This window comes from Dipodomys merriami, unplaced genomic scaffold (assembly GCF_024711535.1).
Source record: "Dipodomys merriami isolate MVZ:Mamm:240054 unplaced genomic scaffold, mDipMer1.0.p SCAF_41, whole genome shotgun sequence".
NCBI lineage: Eukaryota > Metazoa > Chordata > Mammalia > Rodentia > Heteromyidae > Dipodomys > Dipodomys merriami.
In genome coordinates, this window is record NW_027205715.1 from 2,158,295 (window position 1) to 2,182,930 (window position 24,636).

Consider the following 24,636-nt stretch of genomic DNA (forward strand, 5'->3'; position numbering starts at 1 on the left):
TGGTCTCCAAAAGAACATTTATATAACAAATTGAAGTCATGGACACTAATATCAGCCCTATGGCCTCTGCCAACCACCACCACAGCCTCCACAGTAAGATGCCTCTTTGGCCTACAAACATCTTCTGTCAAAAGTGCCTGCATTGGCTGTTCCAGTCTGCTCATGCTGACTGGGCCTCCTGTTCACAGCTCAGTGTGTTCTCCATGGGGTGGCCTCTTCGCTGCCTCCTGGGCTCTGAGCTGGGTCCAGAAAGCCACTTCCTTGTCTTTCAGCCCCTGGGCTGCCTGGGTGGGAACGCCAATCTGCAGATAACCTTCCTTCTGATCGTATTCTGGCCAGTGGGGCAGGCCCTTCCCATTGGGGTTCCTGAGAATAGAATAAAAAAGATATTCCACAAAGCTCCTGCATGGTCCCAACATTCTTCTGATACTTTCAGGGGTCCCCTGAGTTATCTCTGAAATTTTCAGAGTCCTGTATAACTTCACAAGCAGGGAAATCTCTATCTTCCAGGGAAGCTATTTAGTTTTAGAGAGCTATCATGGTCCTGTTGCTGTGGTTGCACCCCGGGTCAGGAGTTAGCGCATGTCAACTTGAGGAAACACCCTTTCCCATCAAGAATTCCCATGACACTGCACCCACCATCTCAACCCCATCTTGGCCATCAGTCTCACCCAGTCCGAGCAAAGTTGGCCCAGAACTTCATCACCATCTTGCTCAGGTTGATCTCCTCTTCAGTGGCACCCTCTGTGGAGGAAAGAAGGAGAAGTCGTTTTGCTGTGGTGTAGTCCATCGGCCAGCAGTCTCAGTATCACACGGCAGCTGGTTAGAAAGGCAGAGCCTGGGTCGTTACCCTTCACTGACTGAGTCAACACCTGCATCAGGAGATGATTCTGGTTCTCTGGTGCACATTTTAGGTTGAGATTGGCGCATCTGGAACTCAGTTTTGGACACACAGGCCATCTTGAGTTTTCTTCCTGTAACTTCTTCACCCACCTGCCTCTCGGGACTTTTATGCACATCTCACTACTTCCTCTCATTTGCAGCATTACTCCTTCCTGGGTCTTTTCTCAGATTCTATCACACACTAACAGCCTCACAGAGTTGAGAAATACCAAAATTATAAAGGATATATGGACCCGTCCAGTTGAGCGATACCCAGAGGCCTGGTGAGTCATGAACAGCCAGGAGGAGGGTTGTAAGTCATGTCAACTGCTCAAAGCTAAGTTGTTAAAGACATCTGCAAAAGCTTTCTTCAAATTTTTAAATGGAGTTGGAAGAATATATGATATATATATTCGATCTATGGACAGAGGGATGAATAAATATGGTAGTCAATTCAATGTTAGCAACCATTCGAACCTTCCCTCCTTCCCATTCTGGTTGTCTCCTCTGAGTGGGGAATCAAGCAGTGATCTTCTACACTGGACAAAGTCTGAAGGTGACCCAATACCTGTCTACTGAGTTCACAGGTCAAAATGCGAAAGTGATCATGGCTTAGGGCACATGAACACATCTTTGGTCAAGGGGGGGAGGGAAGGGAAAAAACAAATTGTTTAAATAGGGATGCAGGTTGACCCATCGCAACAATGAGATGTATAAGATGCTATGTCAAACAACGAACTTTACAATTTAGGTGGGAATGGGGGGTGGGGGGTGGGGGTGTAGCTGAGGAGGTGGGAGGGAAGGGATGGTAGGGGAAAAACAAAGCAACAATGCTGGATAAGAAATGTACTCATTACCTTGCTCATGTAACTATAACCCCTTTGTACAGTATTTTCACAATAAAAATCTTAATAAAAAAAAGACAAGGACTGCACAGAAGCTTATCCTGATCCTATTGAATCAGAACACAAAGTCCAGGAAACAGGAAGAAACTTGCTTCCAACTACGTTTCGAATCCAGCCCTCCCATCTCCAAGCTCATAGCCAGCAAAGAGCCATTACCTTTCAAAAACGGAGCCCCAAACACTGAGAAGAGCTCATCCCCATGGTCTGCTATCACCGTCTTGGGTTTCATGTCTGAGGAGCAGCTTGGGCGATACTGAAATTCGTACATGTAGGTAGGGGCTCCCGCATCTGAGAAGACATGAATTCATGCACAGTTCCCATTACCAGACACAGCCCCATGGGACACCCCTGGTTACCACTTGCAAGGAACAGAAGTAGTTTCAAGAGAGTGCAGTGAGACTCTGGGCTACAGAGCTAAGAGAAATGAGATGGAATTTGAAATGGAAATCTATTAAATGACAAATGAGCAAATGCAATTAATGCAGAGAGTATCTCCTTCACAACATACTAGGGCTTATTTATTTGAGGAATATCTATAAACTAACAGGTAGTTTCTATCCAGCATAGTTTGGCACATTTCTCGTGCTTTCTCATCCATTAAGAGGAGAAGCAATTCCAAGCTGCTCGTTTGAAAATCAATATATTTACATATATACGCAATCAGAGATGGTACAACAACCAAAAATCCTCACCGCATTCAAGGTTCTTATTCAATCAGCTCACATAGTCTGCTTCCTGCTTGGCGTAAGCAGTCTACAGGCCTTGAGGTGTGAAGGTGATAGGCGCAGGAGAAGCGACAGGAACAGGGTGGATCTGCCTCCTCCTGACTTCTCTTGTCTCTTCTTCTCTGCCTTCCTCTCCCCACCAGAGCCCTGCAGTTCAAGCCCCCAAATGCCCTCTTTCCTACAGATTGATCATTGGACACCAGTCCCTTGTCCTTATGGATCCACCACAGTCCTCACTGCGTAGGGAGTTCAACACCTGCAGTGATCATGATGCCCAGTGAGACACTCTTAAGACAGACTGCGGGAGGCATTAGACAATTCATCCCCAATGGGCATAGTAGGGAAATTGAAACACCCAGAGGGAAAAAAAATCACACAAATAATCTCACCACTCAGAGAAAGCGTCTGTATTTTAGCATGTAGGCCTTTCATGTCCAAAAAATTGTATAGATTTTTGGGGATTGGGAGGTGTGGCATGTATGCACAACTCCTGGAGCTGGAACTCAGGACCTGAGCCCTCTTCCTAAGCTTTTGTGCTTAAGGCTAGTGCTCTGCCACTTTGAACCATGTCCCTCCTTTGGTAGTTAATTGGAGTAAGAGTCTCATGGACTTCCTATCCAGAGCTGGCCTGGACTTCCTATCCAGATCTCAGCCTGCTGAGTAACTAAATTTACAGGCATAAGCCTACCTAGCTGCATGCTACATCTAATACACTATTTTATCATGATTTTACATCATTAAAGTCACTTTCAATTATTCAATTATTATTTTAATTGTTTGTACAAGAATGTCTCATTTTAACATGTGCATTATGAACACAATGCATCTTAATTGTTCACTTCCTGTGTTCTTTTCCAACCTCCTTATGTCCCTTTATCGACTTTCATATATATCATCCCAACAAGAGTATCAGCAATCGATTATTTAATTGCCAGGTCTGCCTTTATTATTGCGTTTTTAGAAGCCATCCTTGTGTGACTGAATTCCACTCAAAAACCAAGGTACTTCAGGGTCAAGCAGAACTTCAACAAAAGGTTAAGTCTAGCCTCTGCCTCTTAATCATTTGTTAATAGAACTTGGTTCTCAGCTATAGCTCTTTGCCTAGGATTTTTTTTCTGACCACTAGCAGTTATTCTGTCCATGTCTGCAGAAGATCAAAACACTGTGGTATTAACCATACCTTTGGAAAGCCTTTAACCGATGTGTGTTGGTGAATCACTACCCAGGTCCCTGATTCTCAGACAGGAAACCCCTGAGATGGTTCCCAGATCTCCGAGCTCCAGTCATCCAGAGTGGACACATGTTTGATGATGTTCAGTGATTGACCTAATTGTGGTTCTGGATCACCTTCACACTGATAACTTGCATTTGGATCCTTTCCTCAGAGATTTTAGTGGCAGAACAAAACAGGAGAGCACCCATAGGAAATCAGCATTTGAGTCCTGACCCTCAGCAGTTTGCACATGGGTCTATGGCAAGAGGACTGTGGTCAAACACCAAGCTGGGAAGACCTCATCCTTCTCCTATAAAACCCCCGGGACTCACCCCTGTGGCTCCGGGATACCATCACACCTGGAACTCCAAATACCACATCTGCTATCAAGTCAAGTAGCAGGTCTTTCATTTTGACAGGGTCGTCTGTTCCTCCAAAATATTTCTCAATGGATGCTGAAATCAGCTCTTCAGAAAGGTCCTGAGAGAGACCAAGATAGTGACCACACACCTAGTGAACAATGTAGCTTCTACAGAAAGTTAAGAATCTTTTGGGGGAACCCTACTGCATTGTTGGTGGGAATGTAAACTTGTTCAGCCACTTTGGAAATCAGTATGGAGGTTCCTCAAAAGACTACACATAGGGCTGGGAAGGTGGCTCAGTGGTAGAGTGTTACCTTTTATGCATGAGGCCCTGAGTTCGATTCCTCAGCACCACATAAGCAGAAAAGGCTGGAAGTGGCGCTGGGACTCAAGTGGTAGAGCGCTAGCCTTGAGCTGAAGAGTTGAGGGACAGCACCCAGGCCAGAGTTCCAGCCCCACGACCAATCAAAATAAAAAGAAAAGACTACACAACAATCCCACTTTTGGGCATTTACCCAAATGGTCACAAACAAGGCTATACTAAAGCTACCAGCACAACTACGTTTATCACAGCATTATTCACCATAGCTAAGATATGGAACCAACCCAGATGCCCCTCAGTAGATGAATGTATCAAGAAAATGTGGTATATAATATATTCATATATATATATATATATATATATATATGAATTCTATGCCTCCATCAGAAAGAATGGCATTGCCCCATTTGTTAGGAAATGGAAAGACTTGGAAAAAATACATTAAGTGAAGTAAGTCAGGCCCAAAGAAACATAGGTCCCATGCTTTCCCTTATTTGCAATAACTAATATATATATCTAGGATAAGCACAAAAGGTCAGAAGCTATGTAGATATGGCCATATAAGATTATTCTAAGCTAAATGAACCCCAAGATAGGAACATAAGTGGTTTTATCTTTCTTGCTGTTATTTTTAATGTATTTTTAAAATGTACTATGTGATTTTTTTTGTTTCTTTTGTATGTTCTTCCCCCATGGTATAACTCCTGCTTTCACTGTATTTGATTCTGGTGTCCTGCATCTTGTATATACATTTTTCTAATTGGGGGAAGAGAAAGAAATAACAAAATGCTGAAATAAAGATACAGGTTGACCCACTGTAACAATGAAATGTATAAGACACTGTGTTGAAAATGAACTTTACAACTTCGTGGGGGGAAGGAGTTAGGGTGGTGGGGAGGGAAGGGATGGTAGGGGAAAAACAAAGGAGGAGGTAAGAATGCTCAATAGGAAATGTACTCATTACCTTGCTCATGTAACTGTAACCCCTCTGTACAGTATCTTTACAATAAAATATATAAAAATAAAATCTTTTGTATAATAGTAATGTACTAAGAAAAGAAAATGCAAGTGTTAAGATTTTTTTCTAGCCAACGCATATCAATTAGATTTATAGAACTCAGGACATACAATGACCTGCAGATAAGATCCATTCAGGTATAATAAAGGCAGGCATTCAAAATGTGAACCTCCCCTGGTGCTGCCCAGGTGATCATCGCCCCTCAGCTCCTTATGGAAGCTTTAGGCTGAAATCCTCAGGCAACATGGTCTCTCTGGGAGAGAGCCTACCCCTTGTTCAGATGGCCAGCTTTCTAGATACACCTTTTCCCTCTTGTCCTTGGGTCACTGCATTTTCCCATTGACAAGCAATGTATATGGGTTCATTCTACTGTACTGATAAGCTAGGAACAGCAGAGAGATGAGGACAGAACCCTTAGGAGCCAGTATTTTCTTTCTCTGCCATAATTAGTCTGTACTTGCGGCAACCCTCTCCCATCATTGTTTCTCAACCAATTCTATGAATGCTTCCAATCTTACCAGCATAGGGTAAGAACTCCACAGCAGTGATGAGGCCTTCTTCTTGTCCATTTCACCTTCCAGTGGATAGCCTATAAGCTGTTAAACATGGGTTTATATTTGTGAATCATGGAGAATTGATAAAGAAGACTCAAGCAAGTCAATGAACAAAATAAAATAAGTTGCAATTTTGCTGTTGGGTCTCCATGGGCATGCATCTTTCCTTAATTTAATCAAAACCAATGAAACCAATGGATTGACATATACAAATTGTAGGGGTGGAAAGAGAGCATCGCAAAATGTTGTGTTTGCAGAGGGTACAATGGTCAGTCAGCGTCAAAGGAATATTTGATAATAGTCTAGAAACCAAGAGCCCAAGGAGAGAAGACACAGGGCACAACCCACAGACCCAGGTGACCAAGGAACCAAAATCAACCATTATGGATGCATTCATTGATGAACTCTGAAATCCTTCTGAAGTGAGAACTGCACAGCTCCCAGGATATATTGATCTTGTCCACATTTCTGACTCAGAGGCCTGACCCAACTGCAGCATGGCTCCAGTGGCTCAAGGCTATGTCCTAGAATGACTCCAGCCCCGTCAAATGCCTACATGAGGAGCTCAATACTTGAAGGAGCGAATCCCAGGACAAGCAGATACACAATCCTCTTATAGACCAGCTACTTACAAATCTGGCAGTAATCAACCACTTTTCTGCCCAAAACTCTTTCCTCAATATTGTAGGGAAATTTTTCTGGTAACCTTTTTTAACCTGTTTGAAATGTAAATATTTGTGGAGATGACTCTTGCCTCTTCTCCAGTTCTCCAGAAGGTAAAGGCCTAACATGAGTGAACATCGATTACACCTGTATATCTGATCATGAAGAGAGAGAAATCTGCTTCTCCTATTGGTATATGTATGGGCATGTGTGTGTGTGTGTGTATGTGTGTGTGTGTGTGTGTGTTTGTGTGTACATGTGTGTCTGAACAAATGTGTATATGTGTATGTGTACTCTTAAGTTCAGTAACCAAGGTCATGAACTCAGCCCTCACCCCACAGGGCCACTCAAAGCTCATCTAGCCTTGAATCTTCCCCAGCTGTTCATATGTTCTCGAACTACATAATTTCCTAATTGTAATCATAATATTGAATAAAACCTACCCTACTGCTTTACTTGTTTATTTATGAAGATAAGAAAGCCTTTCTATGATTTTGAGAAGCCAGATTTTTGTGGTTTTTTGTTTTTGTTTTTGTCGTGGGGCTTGAACTCTGGTCCTAGGTGCTGTCCCTGGGCTCTTCAGCTCAAGGTGAGCCACAGCTCCACTTCTGGCTATTTTTGATGGTTAATTAGAGAGAAGAGTCTCACAGACTTTCCTGCCTGGGCTGGCTTTGAATTACAATCGTGAAATCTCAGCTTCCTGAGTAGGTAGGATTATAGGCTTAAGCAACTGGTACCGGGCAGGAGTTGCTTCTACATGAGACAAAACTGGCTTCTCAAGCCAGGCACCAGTGGCTCATGCCTGTAATCCTACTTATGCTGAGATCTGAAGATCATGGTTCAAAGCCAGCCCGGGCAGGAAAGTCTGTGAGACTATTATCTTCAATAAACCACTAGAAAACCTGAAGTGGTGCTGTGGCTCAAGTGGTAGAGCACTAGCCTTGAGGAAAAAAAGTTCATAGACAAAGCGCAGGTTCTGTGTTCAAGCTCCAGAACTGGCAAATAAAAGAAACAATTATCCATGAATATTTGCAAGGAGACACTTGAGGGCTCGTGCAGACATTGTGGGGGTCTAAGAGATGTGTGAGTCCAGGTTTAGTAGATATTGTTGCGCCCCAGTCTGACTCTATTGAATCCCAGCTCCTTCCCCTTCAGGATGTCCTAGGCTTTACCATCTGCACAATTCTCATGTCTGCATGAGAATCCTTCCATGAAAGAGTTCCACCATCTAGGGGATAGTTGTTCAACCTAGAGAATCTTCCTATTGGATTATCTACTTTTGCCTGGTGCTGGTGGTACATGCCTTTAATCCTAGCTACTTAGGAGGCCAAGATCTGGGGGACACCTTTTGAAGGTAGCAAGGACAGGAAAATCCATGAGATGCTAATCTCCATGGAACTGCTCTGAAAAAGCTGGAAGTTACACTGTCGCTTGAGTGGTAGCATGATAGCCTTGAGCAAAAGAAGTTCAAGGACAGAGCCTAGCTCCAGATTTCCAGCCGTAGGACCTGCCATAAAAAAGAAAAAGAAAAGAAGTACCTACTTTTGACAATGAGGATCTCTCTCTTGGACACAGAAGACAGAGAGAAAAAAATGAGCTGATAGGAGCAGAGTTGGAGGGAGGTGGCTAATGTGTCTGGGGTGAAGTCTGTCAACAGTTCTGTACATCCTCACCATTGGAATGATCCAGCCAAACTCTTGCTTGTTGATTCCCACGATGTAGGGAACAGTGTTGAAACTCTTCTCAGCCAGAATCGCTTCAGGTGACTTGGGCAACAGTACTCCATCAACCACAGTGGGCAGGAAGGGAATGCTCTGGGGAAGAAATGAATGAGGAGTCTGTGAATATGCTGCCCCAGGTAACACCTCCAGCCACCTCTCTGCATGAGGCAGAGGCAGTACACAACCTCCTGTGCTTGTGGCCACAGAAACTCAGGATCCTGTGGAATGTAAGTCTGAGTTCTCAAGGACAGCACTGTGACAAGAGCTGGTGGTGTTACATGATGATGGCTGAAACAACGGGAGCAGAATCCTCATGCAAAATAAAGTACATAGCACATAGAGTACATGGTTCACTTTGAAGTCCCTTTGTATCGATCTATTTATCCATCTATCTATCTATCTACCTACCTACCTACCTACCTATCATCTATATCACTACGACATCTTTTTCCTCTTCCTTGTGGTTATATCTGTGGAATTTCAGTAAATGCTGAATTAGTAAACACTGAGCCATTGCTGCAGGGGACATCCACATTAGGTTCAAGAACCTCTGTGTGTGTGTGTGTGTGTGTGTGTGTGTGTGTGTGTGTGTGTGTGTGTGTGTGTGTGTGTGTGTGTGTGTGTGTGTGTGTGTGTGTATGTTCTTGTTTAAAGACCTGTTACATAATATAGATTTCTTACAAACAATTACATGTAGAATCTATTGAAGCTCACATTCAAACTACTAGCCCATTTCATCCTTATTTTCAGTCTCATTAAAATCTCATTTCTGACTTCCAAGAAACATAACCCAGGTTGTTTGTGTTGTTCTATACACTTCTTGTCCAAGCACCCACCTAACTGGGAGAGACTGCTCCAGGGAGCAGGGAATCAGGTTTGTTTCACTCCCATATCCCAGCTGCTATCAGACAGTAAGGGCCTCATACACAATTGCGGGATGACTGAAAGAATCTTATTTCATCCTTACAAGTTCTATAAAGGAAAACCGGGATCTCCAAGGAGCCAGCCAGAGAGGATAGGATGATAAGATGCTGCACAGTTCACGGCACAAGATCCTGGCAAGTCATTCAAGGTACAAGGAAGGAGAGCAGGAGAGAAAGGGTTCAATGGATTCTAGAAGGATGATTGCCCCAGAATTGAAATCCTCATCTCCCTGTCGTACCAACAACCTTCCCTATGACCTTCTGAGAGATCTGTCCTCCACAGGGAAGCACCCTGACCCTGGGCCAATGGCTTCTGCTTCATCATAGATGGACCTAGTGCAGTCTCCTTCTGCAGATGCATTTTAAATACAGGAAGCAAAAGAGAGAGAAGTATATCTAAGACCAGAGAGCTAATGTCTGACTGGACTGGTAATACTACTTAGGGTTCCTGCCTATGTTAACTAACAAGTTATTCCCCTCTTGCTCTCCATAAGATATATGAACTAAACACATTGCATACAATAATGTACATAGTAGGACCAACAAAGACTAATTAGTGGGAGCTTAAAAGTGTTAATCTTGGTATAATTTCTGGAGGGGAAGGGAAAAAAACAAATCGTTTAAATAGGGATACAGGTGGACCCATTGCAACAAGGAGATGTACAAGTCATTATGTCGAAAAACAAACTTTACAACTTTGGTTGTAAACTTTGGAGGGGGGAGATTGGGAGGGGCGAGGAGGGGAGTATGAGAAGGGATGGGAAGGGGAAACAAAGAGGAGGCAACAATGCTTGATAAGAAATGTACTCGTTATCTTGCCCATGTAATTGTAACTCCTCTGTACGGTATTTTCATAATAAAAATTAATTAATTAATTAATTAATTAATTAAAAAAGAATCAAAACCTATAATCAAGAAAGCTAAGGTCCTTACCTCTCTGGGGTCTCCAACAAAATCAAGCTTAAACAGGTTCTGTAAAGACAGAGAATGAGACAGATATAAGCAGGCTGACTTTTGAGCTAGAATCAGTGAAAAGAGATGATCCATGGGCTCTGCTGGGCAGGCAACAGTTTGGAGGGGAACAAAGGATTGGCAGCTCCACTGAGAGGCATGTCCTTGGATGCAGAATGGCTCTCCAGAACTCTGCAAAGGATGTCTGTGTCTTAGCCTGTTCTCCTCTTCAACCTTTTCCTTACTTGTCACCCTGGCAACATCAGCTCAGCTTTCCTCTGAGAGAAAGGCCACAGCCTTGGAGGCCTTGAGAAGAAATAAGGAATGTTCTACAGGAAAGGTCATCCCCCTGACCTCCTGTGGCCATTTCCTGCCCCATTACTGAATACAGGAAACTACACAGGACCTGAGGTCACCATGTCTTGAACAGAGAGAATATTGTAATCCAGTGTCATCACCCCTCTGCTCAGCCATGGTAATCCACTGGGGACCCCAGCCTGGATACTGCAGATGAACTCTCTGCATCTGCCTACACCACCTGTCCACACTGATGTTTAGAAGACACCCTGACAGGGAGAAATCATGACAGGGTCAGCCCAACTGTTAGCCCAAAAAATACTGTTGAACATTTTGCAAGAGTTGATTTCTAAGCAGAGGGGGAATAAATCAGGTGAGTTGGATAAGCTGGTATAACTACAATAGCTGAAGGAGAGATCATTGATTTTGGAAGATCTAGTGAAGTAATATAGATTTGTGTTTTCTTTTTTTTGGGGGGGGGTACAAGTCATGGGGCCTGAACTCTGGGCCTGGGTGCTGTCCCTCAGCTCTTCAGCTCAAGGCTAGCACTCTACCACTTGAGCCACAGCACCACTTCTGGCTTTTTTCTTTTTACTTATGTGGTGCTGAGGAATCGAACCCAGGGCCTTATGGATGCAAGGCAAGTGCTCTACCACTGAGCCACCTTCCCAGCCCCTAGATTTGTGTTTTCTAGATGACTCGTGGGTGAAGGAAAGACTAAAAATATATAAGCAGAAGTTGTGGAGGGATCTATACTAGATTGATAAAAGGATACGAATGAACAGGAGTTTGGAAAAATGATTTAGGTTAATGTGTCGATGATAGATGAATGGGTGCATAGACCCATAGTTCTTCTATAATTCTAATTATTGCAGTGTTTCAGAAATTGCAGAAACATATACAACTATGTTACCATTTAGATAATTTCTACATGAAACAATGTAAATTGGGCCATCTATCTGAAAATCCATGCCCTGAATATCATCACTGTGTAAATTCAAGGAGATAGTTTCATGTGGGAGCATGGAACTTTCTTTCTTAAATTTATCTGAAGGTAAGCACATAAAAAATTAACCTTTGATGAAGATGGAGGATTATTAGATATTTTCCATCATGATATAAGTGAACAAAAGTGAACAAAAACTGCAAATCTCAAATTGGGTCAGAAATTAGTCACAGTTCCTGAGATATAGCTGTGGACACTGTGCAAGCTAGAATGGAGCCAGTGGTCAGTAACTAGATGAAGCGTGGGCCCAGTTACATAGGGTGGAGCCCAAGAAGGAGGCACTTACCAGTTTCAGCGTGACCTCCAAGAGCTCCTCCTCTGTCTTCTGGCGCAGGCAGTGAACCATGGTGGCAGATGTGGTGGTTTTACACCCAGCCGTGATCGCAACTTTCTGCAGAGATCACAGGCAACCACAGAGGTCAAGAGCAGTATTCTGCCTTCCATCAACATACACATAGGGTTCCTCTCATGAGCCAAGTTCACCAAGATGGCAGGGGTAGGGAGAAATATCCTAGGGAGAGGTGCAGCTCTGCAACCCACCTGGTGTCTAAGGGAATCTTGGCATAAGCAGGTCACACAACATCTGGGTCCGTGTTGACTGTGCCAAGCACCATCAAGGATAAAATGTGAAAAATGTTCTCAAGGCTGAATGCTTGAAAAGAAGCCATTTCAAATGAAGCCCCAAATTCCAACTGCTCTCAAACCCAACCCCCTCCACTGCTTAAACAATGGACCTCAAGCAGGCAGTCTACACTGTGTGGTCCAGATTCCTCACTCATACATGAGGGTGATGATCCAACATATCCTACTAGGACTGAACACATGTGGAGTAGTACTTAGACGTCCACTGTGTCCCACACGCTAAAATGTGTGCTATTGCAGGAGGCTTGATTGCCATGGTTAATGTGAACATACAGAACGAGAATTACTTCAGAATGTGCAGAATGAGTTAGATGTGAGCCTAAAGGAGCTTTCTGCTCAGCCACTCTCTCTTCAGGGACTCCTTGAGCATCCTAGCTGAATCTCACAGGAAAGTTTCTTGAGAACGTCAGGATCATGGAGGGCAGGGAAACAGAGCTGTCCAGGGTGAGGCCTACCTCAGCTATAGGCCTGATGTTCTCGGTCTTCACCAGAGCAGACATGAGAGCCACACCACTCTCAGCAATGGCCCTGTGGAAGAGGTTCTTGGCCAAGGGAGAGAGCACCTGGCAGGGGAGAAGAGAAGAGGATATTTCATGTTCACAGGAAAGGGGCAGCCACTTTCTTCTTCTTTGCGACTTCTGTTATCTGCTCCTCTGCCCTGGACATTCCCCAGAAGACCTTGATGTTCTGTGAGCATGACATCACAGCTGCTCCCTTGTCCTGACCTGTGTCCCGGGCTTCTTCCGGCCTATGCTCCCCAAGGGAAAGTCAGGGAAGGAAGCCTGTGCCCCTGGCTAGACCAGAACCGAAAGAATGTGGCAAGTCTAATCATGACAAACCAAAGCACTGAAAAGACAGCTTGATAAACTCAGTTCCAGTATTTCAGTTACTGATGATTTGTATTTAGATAAATATCATGGAGAGGTTCTAGTGTTCAAACATTAGCAAAGCCAACCAAGTGAAGGACAAGAGTGTGACTGTCACAGGCCGTAGTGGAAATCCTTATGAGCCTAGGATGAAGGCTCAGGCCTGAGATTTCTGGGGGTTAAGGGGGGTTTGGGCTTTGGCTCTATACTATCAGAGGCTGTGTAGTGAATAGAGTTACCCCTGAATTAAGCTTTTATGAGCAAAGATCCCATCCATGGATTAGCTGGTCTCTATGGGATTCAACAGAGCTATAAAGATCTGGTATGAGGAACACTTACAAGCACAGACACACTTTCACCTCCTGCCGACTCTCCAAAGATGGTCACAGAGCCTGGGTTCCCTCCAAAGTTGGCGATGTTGTCCTGGACCCAGCGCAGTGCAGCCACCTGGTCCAAGTGACCCCAGTTCCCACGGCTGTGTTCGTCCCCTGTGCTAGAAGAGAATGAGGTAGGATCGGACACAGCTGTCAGGACAGGACTCGCAGGATGAAAGGTAGGGCAGGACCTAGTCACAGCAGAATTCTGGAGTCCTGGGACCACAGGAGGGCTGCAGCTCTCAGTGAGCCTTCCAGGGTAAGGCTGGGCATAGAGGTCTCTCCACTGCCTCTCATTCCAGCATCCTTAACCTGTGTAGGGCTCTGCTCTCATTCTTCCAGTAGCTGCGTACTGAGATTACTATGCATGAACAGCAGTCTAAGGAAAGCTAGAACACCTCTGGGAGAAAAAGAGGCAAAATGGCTAACTGCAAGCTGCACACACTGCAGAGCCCAAACGCAGATATATGTCAGCTCCCAGAACACTACAGTCAGATGAAGAAAGAGCAGGAATGGGGCCCAGATCTCATGACAGGGAAAGTCCTGAATATCATGTGCACATGGATCTCGTGAATACCCGAGAAGGTAAATCAGAAAGGAAGCAGCAGGGACAGAGGGCCAGGGTGATGGGACGTTAATGTGAGTGCTGCTGTGAGCTGCAGGAAAAGTGGTGCCTTGGCAAGGACTGGGATGGACAAGATTGGTTGGCCATGAAGGGCTCCATGCTGGAGTCCTGGTCTCCAACATGGTGGCACTAAGCACTAAGCCTTTTACATGTGCAGCCAGTGAAGAGGATTGGTGCTCTATGTAGAAGACACTAGTAGAGTTTTATGTGAACCAGGTTAGTTCCTGAAGAAGAGCAAAGTGGTTACTTTTAAAAGAAAACAAAGTGAAGAAGTCTGTCCCTCACTCTGACTTCTACCCAAATTGTGTGATGCACCTCGATGTGTAGATTCCCTTTCATTGTTATGACACGCGTAAGGGCCTTTCACCAGAGAGCAATCTGATGAAACCACTTACATTTTCCCCAACTCTGAACCTAAACAAATTTGCTTTCCCTATTATTACCCAATCATACCCATTTTGTTTACAGTGTCAGAAAAAAATAAAGTCCAATATGGGGACTAAATTGCAGAGAGAAAAGTCCAACACCTACCTGAAGAATCCCCAGATGCTCAGGCGGTACTGAATGGTCACCACCACCACATTCTCATGGGCAGAGAGGGCCAGTCCATCATAGGTCGATGCCCCGCCCACCACCAGTCCTCCTCCATGGATCCACACCATCACCTGTGACAGTACAGAGGTCAGAGCAGGCAGATTTAGGGAGACAGAGGCTGTCTGAACTGGTCTCATGCATTGGGCTGTGGCTCAATCGCATGGATAACACAACAAACACAAGGTATGTTTTCTTCTCCCCAGCTCTCCCAGCCAGTTCCAGCTTGTCATCCATTCAACACCCCCTGCTCTTCCCTCTTCTTCAGTGCCATGTCCTCCCAGAGCGCCTCAAGCTGAGATGGTTGTCATGTGAACACATAAGGTCAAGGATGTCTTGTTCTATCCAACACTCCTATCACCTCACATCTGGATGATCATCCAGATAAATAAACACAGTCTGCTCTGTACAATTCTGCTTCACCTTGGTTCGTTCTCAGTGGTGAATTCAAAACCTCTAAGTAAGTGAGTGATTATTTCAAGACCCAGCGGTACCTTAGGGCGCCACTTCCTAATGTGCCTCTTCTCTGCCTCCTTTGCACACCCGTGTCTTCCCCCAGCTCCCAGACTCTCCTCCAGGACACCTTCATTCATTGAGCTAATGCTATCTGAGAGCCTTTACTGCCAGCAGCCGTGAGAGGACCTCATGGTGACAGAGGCCCAACAATTTATAATTCATGGTTCTCAACTTAAACAGCTCTTACAGCAGATAAGAAATGAGTGATAACCATAATAATTGTTAATAAAAAGAGAATTTTAATTTGAACTATGAACCAAAAATGTTACTAAAGCACTAGATGCCATATATCCATGAAATAGGTTCTAATATTTTTCCATATGACAGACAGGAAACTAAAGAACTTTGTCTGCCCAAGATCCCATAACAGGACATGACCCAAGCCATTTGGAGCTAACACCCATACCCCAAGCTGTCTAGCCATGGCCCCTGCACAGTGAGCAGCTGGGAGCTCAGGAGCTTCATCCTGTGGCTCTCACTAGTGAATCATCATACCTGCTGTTTGTGTGCTCAGCCAGGACTGTGCTAAAAACCAATAGTCTGCATTTCAAGGAACAGGACAGGAAGTTGTCGAAGTCTCTTGTCAAGTTAATGATAGACCACAATTTAAACCCAGACTCCATACTTCTAGAAGCTGTGTACATATCTGGAGTAAGTGATCCTGCCACCTCCAGGGAGGGCTGAGTCAAGGACATCTCCACTGAGGGAGGAACCCAAGGGCTGGTGGCCCCTGACCTGCTGATGAAATTTACCACATGTCCCTAAAGCACAGTGGGCAAAGCTTTGAAGACAGGATTCAGTTCATGGCTCAGGCTCCTCCTTTTCCTGACCCCACATCTCACTATGTTTGGGGGGCTCTGAGTACCAAGACAGGAACAAACTAGCAAGGGACAAAATAAGTAAAACCCTATGATGCCCTTTGCACCACAAAGTACTTTAAGATCAGCTTCCAACCCCGGTTCACAATCTCCTGGCCCACACCTGGGCTCCCTGCCAAAGTGATCCAGCATCACCCTGTGGTGAACACCACCATGTGGCCTGCAACTGGCAGTCTGCCTGACCTCTGGCATTACATTTATATCACAACGCTGAGTCACTGTGCCATCAGCCAGCGCCAAAGGCAGTTAGGGGGAGAAGGGAGCTACAAAACCTACTGTAGATTATTGACCAAAGGCAGGGAAAGCGCTTCTCAGATAGGGCCTGACTTGCACTACTTCTATTCGTGCAGCATTGCGGATTGCAGAGAACTGTGATGGGTCTGTGGTCCATGCCAAAGAACACAGGCTTGCACATCAGAAACCTACTATGTGACTCTGCCGGCCTACTATGTGACTCCCATCTGAGCCTCAGTTTCTCTTTATGTAAAGAATGTCTTATTAGTGGAAGTTATGTATTGGCTGCTCTGGATATTGGATTCATAATCTTAAAACTAAGATCTAATTTCAGTATCGCTAAGCATTCTTGTGAGAATGCTTGTGAGAAAAAGTGGAAAACTCATGCTGTGAGTTCCTGATGTGGGCTGCCATGGGAGGGAAGGGATGTGGTCTGGGAGCTCTGAGCCTCGAATCACTCCTGCCCAGGACTGCCCCACCTCTGGATGTCTCCATCCCCTTCCAGCCTGCACTTGGGACCCCACATGCTGGCAGTAGCCAGTGTTGCCCAGTGGTTGCCATGCTCACCGGCAGCCTGCTGTTTTTCGTCAAGTCAGCAGGAGTATAAATATTTAGGTAGAGACAGTCCTCAGAAAACGTGAGAGGGATGCTCTCCTTCCTGTTGGTGAAGAGTTCTGAGAGTACGTGTCCCCCCACTGCATCCTGGGAGCACCTGAGAGGAAAGAAAGAGCACTTGAGACGCCTGAGGTGCAACTTAGTGAAAGCTGGAAGAGTCCCCAGGGGCCAGACTTGCACTGGGGACACTTGAGTCTGTCCATGGAGCTGCCGCCAGGAATCTTGAGACCTTGGGATGGGTACAAGGGTCCCTGGGGGTCCTGGTGGGAATGCTGGACTTTTTTGACCCTCATAGACCATGCAGACTAAGAAGGATTTGCCATTTTTCCTCCTTCCCAGAGCCTTTGGATGCCTTTGATCAAGTAGAGGATTATCCAAAATGCTGACTTTTCCCAAAGATGACATCCCTGTACTTATGGGACTAGGCCCTGCCTTCTTTTGTCCTTCATACAATAAGCTATAGGTGAGCCAGGCACACCTAGAGATACACATGTGCTACCCCTTGGGCGACTCCATCCACCAGGGAACTCCCTCTAAAGACAGACAGTTAAGCTGGCCTTCTGTATCTGTGTGCAACCTCAGCAGAACAGCTTTTCACGTCTTCTCTGCCTCTGACTGACTTTAGGTGAATTCTTTCCTGCTCACAGCCACAACCAGAGTCTGAATAGGTCAAGTACTTTTTCTAAGGTCCTTGAAGCTCTGGCTTTCTAAGATTGTATCATCTGGTTGTCCTGACAAGAAGTATCAAAGTTTCAACATCAATTAGAATTTGTATTCTTGGAGTACTAGCCTTGAGTGAAAAGCTCAGGGAGAATGCTTAGGCTCTAAGTTCAAGCTCCTATGCACGCAGGTGTGCACGCGCGCACACACACACACACACACACACACACACACACACACACAGAATTTGTATTCTTTACTGAGTTCTCCCAGTGTGCCAGGCAGTGATTTAAATTTTCCTTATATAATAATAAAGCCTCAGATCAGACTCAGGCATGGTTTTAGTTAATATTCCTATTTTATAGAAAGTATCTGAGGCACTGGGTGGTTGTAGAACCTTCACATTGCATAGCCAGGAAAAGCCAGCCCCGTAGTGTCTTTTTTTCTAAGTACAGTATAAGCAACATTCCACCGGTCTCAGTGAACCCAAAGGCAGGCATCAGAGCTCAGGGAGACACAGCTGTCGAGTAGTAGAAGTGGAGCTGGCAAAGGTGATGCCCAGATTCCATCCTGGGGAAATTTTCCTACATCACTAAGCCACAGGGTGTAATAGTCATAAAAGGAGTAATTCAAATCTCAAAAGAGGAAAAAGAATTCAACTTCATCATTACTTAAATATACAATGAAGGCAAAAATCACATTTACTGTTGTTATGATTATTCTATTGTATTGTCATTATGCAACAGACAAAAAGTAAGTTGTGGAGTGGTGAATTTGTTTATTGTTAAACATTTATGAAAATAATATGACAAGATCTATGCACTCTGCTACTCAAAGGACTCACTTCATAGAATCTTCCTACACTGTTTCTGAATGGAGTAACTATATGTTTACCACAGTATTATTTGCAATGACAATAGCACACATACAAATTAATATTAGTGTCCCAAATACGAGATTAGGTAAGTAAATTACAGTTTAATACCCATTTTAATATAGCTATGGGATCTTAGGCTGTTATATTTAATGACAGAATGATGTCAATGTCATAAATGAGCCGGGCAGCCATCTAAGCTCTCTGTATTTATGATCCTTTTTCATAGAGGAAAATATACAGCATATTAAAGACTGGCAAAAAAATGCTGCAAATGTTCATCAAAAGCAACTTTCTCTGGATAGTTTGAATTGCTCATCGTCTCACATTTCTTATCTTTGTTTCTCTGCATTTCCCTAATTTTCCTGCAATATTATATTACATTGGCAATCATGTTATAAAAATGGCAAATACCATCTTCTAAGGAAAAGAAAGAGAAGAAAGCCAGAAGAAAGATCTTGGACTTGCTCAGAAGCACCAGATTGAGGAGGGGAATGATGTTAGATGTAGGGGACTGAGGGAATCTGTGGTGGCTGTGAAGCCTCTGGAGCATATGGCCTTTTCACCCAGTTGGTCAGGGTGATAAGGGTATATTAACCATTGCTGAACATTGACTTGGTAGCTAGGCACACTTGAGATAGAGGTCTTGCTAATTCAACCCCCCCCCATAATACTTCTTACACAAGCCTCTTCTCTCCTCTTTCCCTCATACATCCTCTCCCACCCCAGTCACTTGCCATTCCAAGGTTCAAAATGAGAATAGACAATATCCTATTTTTCATCTTCCTTACCTGAACCACTGTGTATTTCCAAAGCACTTGGTCATCACCTACTATACTTGGAAATTGCTTTATTAGTTTTTTTCCAATATTCACTAACATTTTTCTCTCCTCTCTCTCCTCCTCCCTCCTTCCTTCCCTTCCCTCCTTTCCCTCCCTTCCCTCTCTTTCTCTGTACTATAATACACGTTCTGGAGCTTTTGTCTTCTCTAATGCCTTTTTAGAACCCAGAACATTTATGGACCACAGTGTATTCAAAAGATGTGTGCTCAGTAGAGGAACTGGGAACGCTGTGAGAGCTCTGGGAATTTCAAAGTTCTACAATGCTCTTGAGGATTCCAGAACAAAATGCACCCAGTTGGGATTGTCTTGACTCCTTCCTGCATCACTCTGAGACAAACATCCCCACTGAGCTGCACAGGGTCACTGCGTAAACTTACATCGGAGGGTAGGAGGTGGTGTTCTTCACGAAGTTCCATGGCTCTGCAGGCTGCGGTGGAGCAAACCTCAAGGATCCAAGAGGAGGCTTGGCAAATGGGACTCCCAGGAACACAGCCACAGGCTGTGCAAACCCCCGTAAGCTGATATACTTCCCCAGGACTTTGCCATGCATGGTGTTCACCACGGGTGGTGAGGATGGGTGCCCTGGTGGAGAGAAAATTAGGCCGATTTACAAGCAAGAGGTAGACTTGACTTTTAGTAAGTTACTAGTCATCTAGGCCACAGTTGAATGAATCAAATTTGGTATGAGGAAAACCATCCTTCCTAACAAAAGGCTGGTGGAAGAACTAAATGGAATTAGAAGAAGAGAAACATCAGGTCAGGAATAACTGAATAAAAAGAGATTCTAGGATGAAGTATCTTAGTTTCCCCTTGAGAAGCTTCTGGAACTGGTGCTAAGCTGCATGCTCAGTGAGAGCAGGAAGGAAGTGGCCCCTGTTCTCAGGAGGGCTGAACTGGTAGGAACCAGAACTACAGACCCCACCTAACCTCAGGCTGGGAAGAAAGAGCTTGTGTCCTGGGAAAGGAACCGGGAAGTGTAAAAGGAATCGGATGTGGGGCTGACCTTCTGAGAGCTGTGTCCGTGGAGAAGCTGGGACTAGCAGCAGGGGACGGGAAGAACAAGGGAAGATGGATGGGAGAGGAGATGTAGCAGAGAAAAAAGAATCTCAAAGGTTCAGTCAGCAAAACACAAGACCTGGCTGGGAAGGTCAAGTGGGCTCTATGTCCCATCAGGTGGAGACCATGGGGAGTAGAGATTAATCCTGGGTGAGCAGGTGCAGAACAGGGAGGCCTCGAACGCAAGGCTTTTACACACTTGGTCATGGCTACCCCTGGGCCCTTCTCTTGTCTAGCTTCAATATCATCAAGCTGTCACAGTATCCCGCATAGAACATGGTTCCTACTCTGTCACCCTTTCAATGCTCCCCTTTGGATATAGACAATATGTCAGCATCTCTCTCAAAGCATGTGGCTAGGAAAAAAAAAAGAAAATTCCTGATAGGGTCTAACAGGACAACAATCAATTAAACTATGTCTCATAGTATCCATAGCTCCAAACTATGGATATTTAAGTTGCTTTTGTGGTTGTTACTAAGTCCTACAACTAACATTAAAATTAACTTTCTGGGAAACTTGGGCAAGCAGATATATAATGTGGGACATTTTTGTCTTCTTCAAGATTATGAGTATAGCAGACTTGACCTCAAGATAATTTGGGGAGCACATGTGTATCAAGAATAGCCAACAACACTAGAAACTCTTTACAGAATGCCAGGTTACAAAACTATAATGCTGCTTCATATTCAGAGCAAGTCTAGGGCTGCTTTCCCTGTAGCCTTGCTAATTGTGACCACAGCACTGAGACATAAACCCTGGGCAGCATATTTATTCATCATAGTGGCTTTACAGGTTGCTTTTCTTTTTTGTGTGAATTTCTAGATTGATTCCTTGAACACTGAACCTTTTTACATGATGACAAAATAAGGAGAAGCATATTCGGAATTTTGAAAGATGACTTGATCCTTGGCCAGGTGTGGTGGCAGTGGAAGAGGGAGAAGACTGAAAAGTATGAGTGATGTAGCTCTGGGGAAGACAGGGATGGCTGGGAAGACAGTGAGCTATGCAGGTAGGCCACAGGACCTGAGTGACTGGAGGAGGCTGTGAGGGGGCAGGGAATCACCCACTTAGGATGAGGGTACACACCATGCATGTGGGTGACTTCCCTATAGGAGTAAGTATGAGGGGAGAGAAAGACCTGAAACTAAAACCAAGAGATGGCACCAATGGAGACTGAAAACACCCACCAGACTGGTGTCTGAAGACGAGCACAGCACCATGAACCCAGGGGGAAGGGGGTGCATGGCAAGAGTGCGTAACAATGAGAGGTGAAATTGCTAAGTGCATCCTGAATTAGCTCAGTGATGACCTTCCACCCACATTAAGTGGGTAGAAGTGGTGGGAAAGTGTTTGGGCACCGTGGGAGGTGTAAATAGGAATGAAGAAGTGACCAGTTATATAAAATGGAATGTTTACATATCAGGCATGTATTGTGCATCCCATTCCTTCCCATTAACGTCCTCAGCCTTCCTAGTTAATGGGGGAATCTCCTGCTAAACATATGAACAAACTAAGGATTTGGAAGCTGCCAATATGAACTTCTTAAAGATAGAAATGGGGTGGCATTGCTGGGGTGATCAGCAATAGATCAGTGTTCTCTGCTCAAAATTTGGGTCTCCCTCACACTCTGCCAGGCCTCCCCCCAGTGTCATATGACCAGAGAGAAAATAAATCCAAATGAGGCCTGGACTGGCAGAGAGCTGATACTGGCTTCTCTGGACTCAGGAGGCAGAGGAAAACCAAGGCACAATTTCCCAGGCAACCCTAAGCAAGCACATTTCCCCGTGAGTCTCGATTACTTCTTCTATAATTTGCCACAGGTGTATGTGGAGGTCCCCCACTGAACCTCTGTAATAACCATAGATTCTAAGTGATTTGATACTTTTACCTGAAATAGTTTACTGATTTGGGGGAATCATCACTCCCAGGACCCAACCAATCCAGAGCTCACACCATTTACCAGGCTTTTACAACCTAGGCCATAGTCCACCTGCCTTAATTACCTGGAGCCAGGTAACAGACAACCAGAGACTGTTATTATGTCTCGAAGCCCTGCAGTAACTTTCCCTGACCAGCCCTGTGCCAGCTCATCTTACCTCCTCCTTGCTGCCTTCCAGGCTTAACACAGCAAAGGCTCTTTCATCAGATCCTCTCTGCCTCAGCCTCCTGACTGCTCTGGTGCTTCTGTTGGGCCCCCACCCTAGTCAAGCTTTGCTTCCTCCTCTTGGGAACTGAATAACAAACCCTATTTGCAGTGACCAACAGCTTTGTTCAGACTTTCTATTAATAAACTACATTTTAAACCGAGTGCCATATTTACCCTTTCTCCTTACCACCTCTATACCAATTACCATCCTAAATACTATAGATGCAACATTTCATTTCAGCCTCTCTGCAGCCCAGGAAGGAAAGAATTACTCTCATGCCTATATTAGCGATAGAGTAGCCTAGACAAGGAAAAACAGGTACCTTGGCCTAGCACATCAGCTGGGAAATGTTGAGCTGGTATTCAGACCCCTGCCACTCTAACTCTGGCTCTTAAGTGAATGCTTTTCTTTTTCTGTGAATCCTCTGTAACCAGATCGGTCTAGAATACAATGAGTTTTCTTAATTCCTCTTATTGAGACATGAGGTTATTTTAGTTCCTTGAGCAACACCAGATAGCTGCAGCTTGGGGTCTGCTGGCATTCCTCCTGCTCTGTGCTTTCACTGCGCTTGCCTGGGTTCAACTGCTCTCAGTGCATATCCTGATTCAGAAAGAGAACAAGGCTGCAAACTAGTTCTATATGGCCTCACTCAGTCCACATCACTATCCACCTTTGCTCATGACCAGAATCTCCACATTTGCACCCCCAATATTTGAACTCCAGAGGAACTCACCCCAAGCTGCACAAGCAGTAAGAGAAGCCAGGACCAGAGCACAGAGCCACATCATGGAAGGATCACAGCACTAAAACCAGTTAGCTCTCTGCTGCTCCAAAGGAAGGCACTGATCTGGTGGCCTCAGAGTTGGAGTCTTGCCCACGCACACACCCACAAATCCCGCCCACCAAGCCTAATTGCATAATCTGAAGTTATTTTTTTTTAAGCTATCTCTCTTCCAAAATGCTTCTTGAGAGTCCTTCAGAGCTAGGAGCTACAAGCCATGCCTACCCAGAGTTTACTGTCTTTTATCTGAACCCAAATCTCAAATTACAGATGATCACAAACTGGTCTCACAACTTCTTATATAAGGGCTTCTGCTTGTGGGACTCTAACCTCAATGCCCTGTGAGCTCCCCACAGACAGGCATCAGCAGCCAGGCACTTTGGCAGGGTGAAGCTTTGGCATGGGATTATCATAACAAAACTAAACGTTTTAGGGCATCTCGAAGTCCTAAAGCTGTTCAGCTGCAAATTCAGATACCTCTCTAATATCAGTCCAACTTCCTAGGACTGGTGTTTCTTTTTCTTTTTCTTTCTTTCTTTTTTTTTTTTTTTTGGTCCAGCTGTGGGGCCTGAACTCTGGGCCTGGGTGCTGTCCCTCAGCTCTTCAGCTCAAGGCTAGTGCTCTACCACTTGAGCTACAGCACCACTTCCAGCTTTTTCTGCTTATGTGGTGCTGAGGAATCGAACCCAAAGCCTCATGCATGCAAGGCAAGTGCTCTACCACTGAGCCAACTTCCCAGCCCCGGGCTGGTGTTTCCGAGAGTTACAGGCTGTCAAGTTTAGAAGTGACCTTACACTTTATCTTATCCCTTTCTGATGCCCAAATTAGCTTTGTAATAGTCCTGCCAAATGGCCTTACCTCCTGTCACACATGACCCAGGGTCAGAAAAATTACCATGTTTCAAAACAGAGATATTTTGGCAGAACACTCTTAACAGTAAATTAACCCATTCCATCCCAATCTCTCCACAGTCCCTTGCTCTAATAATTCATCTGTTTGTCCATTCACCTTTCAAACATTTACCAAAAATCCTGGCTACATAGGAAAAACATCCCTGCCAGCCCCAACCTCTAATTTATCTCAGGTTAGTCTTTTCAAGTTATGAACTGTTCCTTTCTACATGTTACAGAGAAAAGCAGCAATAGATATGGTATTGATTTCTGATCTATTTATTTTTCATAGTTTCTATTCTGTCCAAGTCATATTCTATCCAAGCTCCTCACCCACCAGCAGCTCAGGACCCAGGGAGTGTGAGAGTGTGGGATGAAGAGTAAGAGGGTGTATGAGTGTTAGGTTGGATGGGATGTGATGCTGGTTGGTGTGTGATGGGTGGAGGTGGGGGTGTAGGTTGTAAGTGGCATGGTTTTCAGTGAGTGGAGGAGTCGGGAGCTGC

General features: G+C 44.7%; 1 protein-coding gene across 1 annotated transcript; it reads right to left on the bottom strand.

Moving 5' to 3' along the window:
- LOC138806904 (carboxylesterase 1D-like) lies at positions 1–23,316 on the bottom strand. Its single transcript, XM_069992324.1, has 14 exons — positions 23,196–23,316; positions 19,637–19,841; positions 16,836–16,980; positions 14,581–14,714; positions 13,390–13,543; positions 12,640–12,747; positions 11,829–11,933; positions 10,222–10,260; positions 8,318–8,458; positions 5,946–6,023; positions 4,058–4,205; positions 1,944–2,075; positions 672–744; positions 1–366 (listed from the first exon to the last, which is right to left on the bottom strand). The coding sequence occupies exons 1-14, from the start codon at positions 23,248–23,250 to the stop codon at positions 183–185; spliced, it is 1,701 nt and encodes a 566-aa protein (XP_069848425.1). The 5' UTR covers positions 23,251–23,316; the 3' UTR covers positions 1–182.
- Between the last annotated feature and the right edge of the window lie 1,320 nt (positions 23,317–24,636).

Coding starts and splice junctions, on each gene's coding strand:
- LOC138806904 (XM_069992324.1), bottom strand. CDS start 23,250: ATGATGTGGCTCTGTGCTCTGGTCCTGGCTTCTCTTACTGCTTGTGCA. Junction 12,748..13,389: donor GTGAAAGTGTGTCTGTGCTT/GTAAGTGTTCCT, acceptor CTCCCCTGCCAG/GTGCTCTCTCCCTTGGCCAA. Junction 10,261..11,828: donor TGGAGGTCACGCTGAAACTG/GTAAGTGCCTCC, acceptor CTGTCTTTACAG/AACCTGTTTAAGCTTGATTT.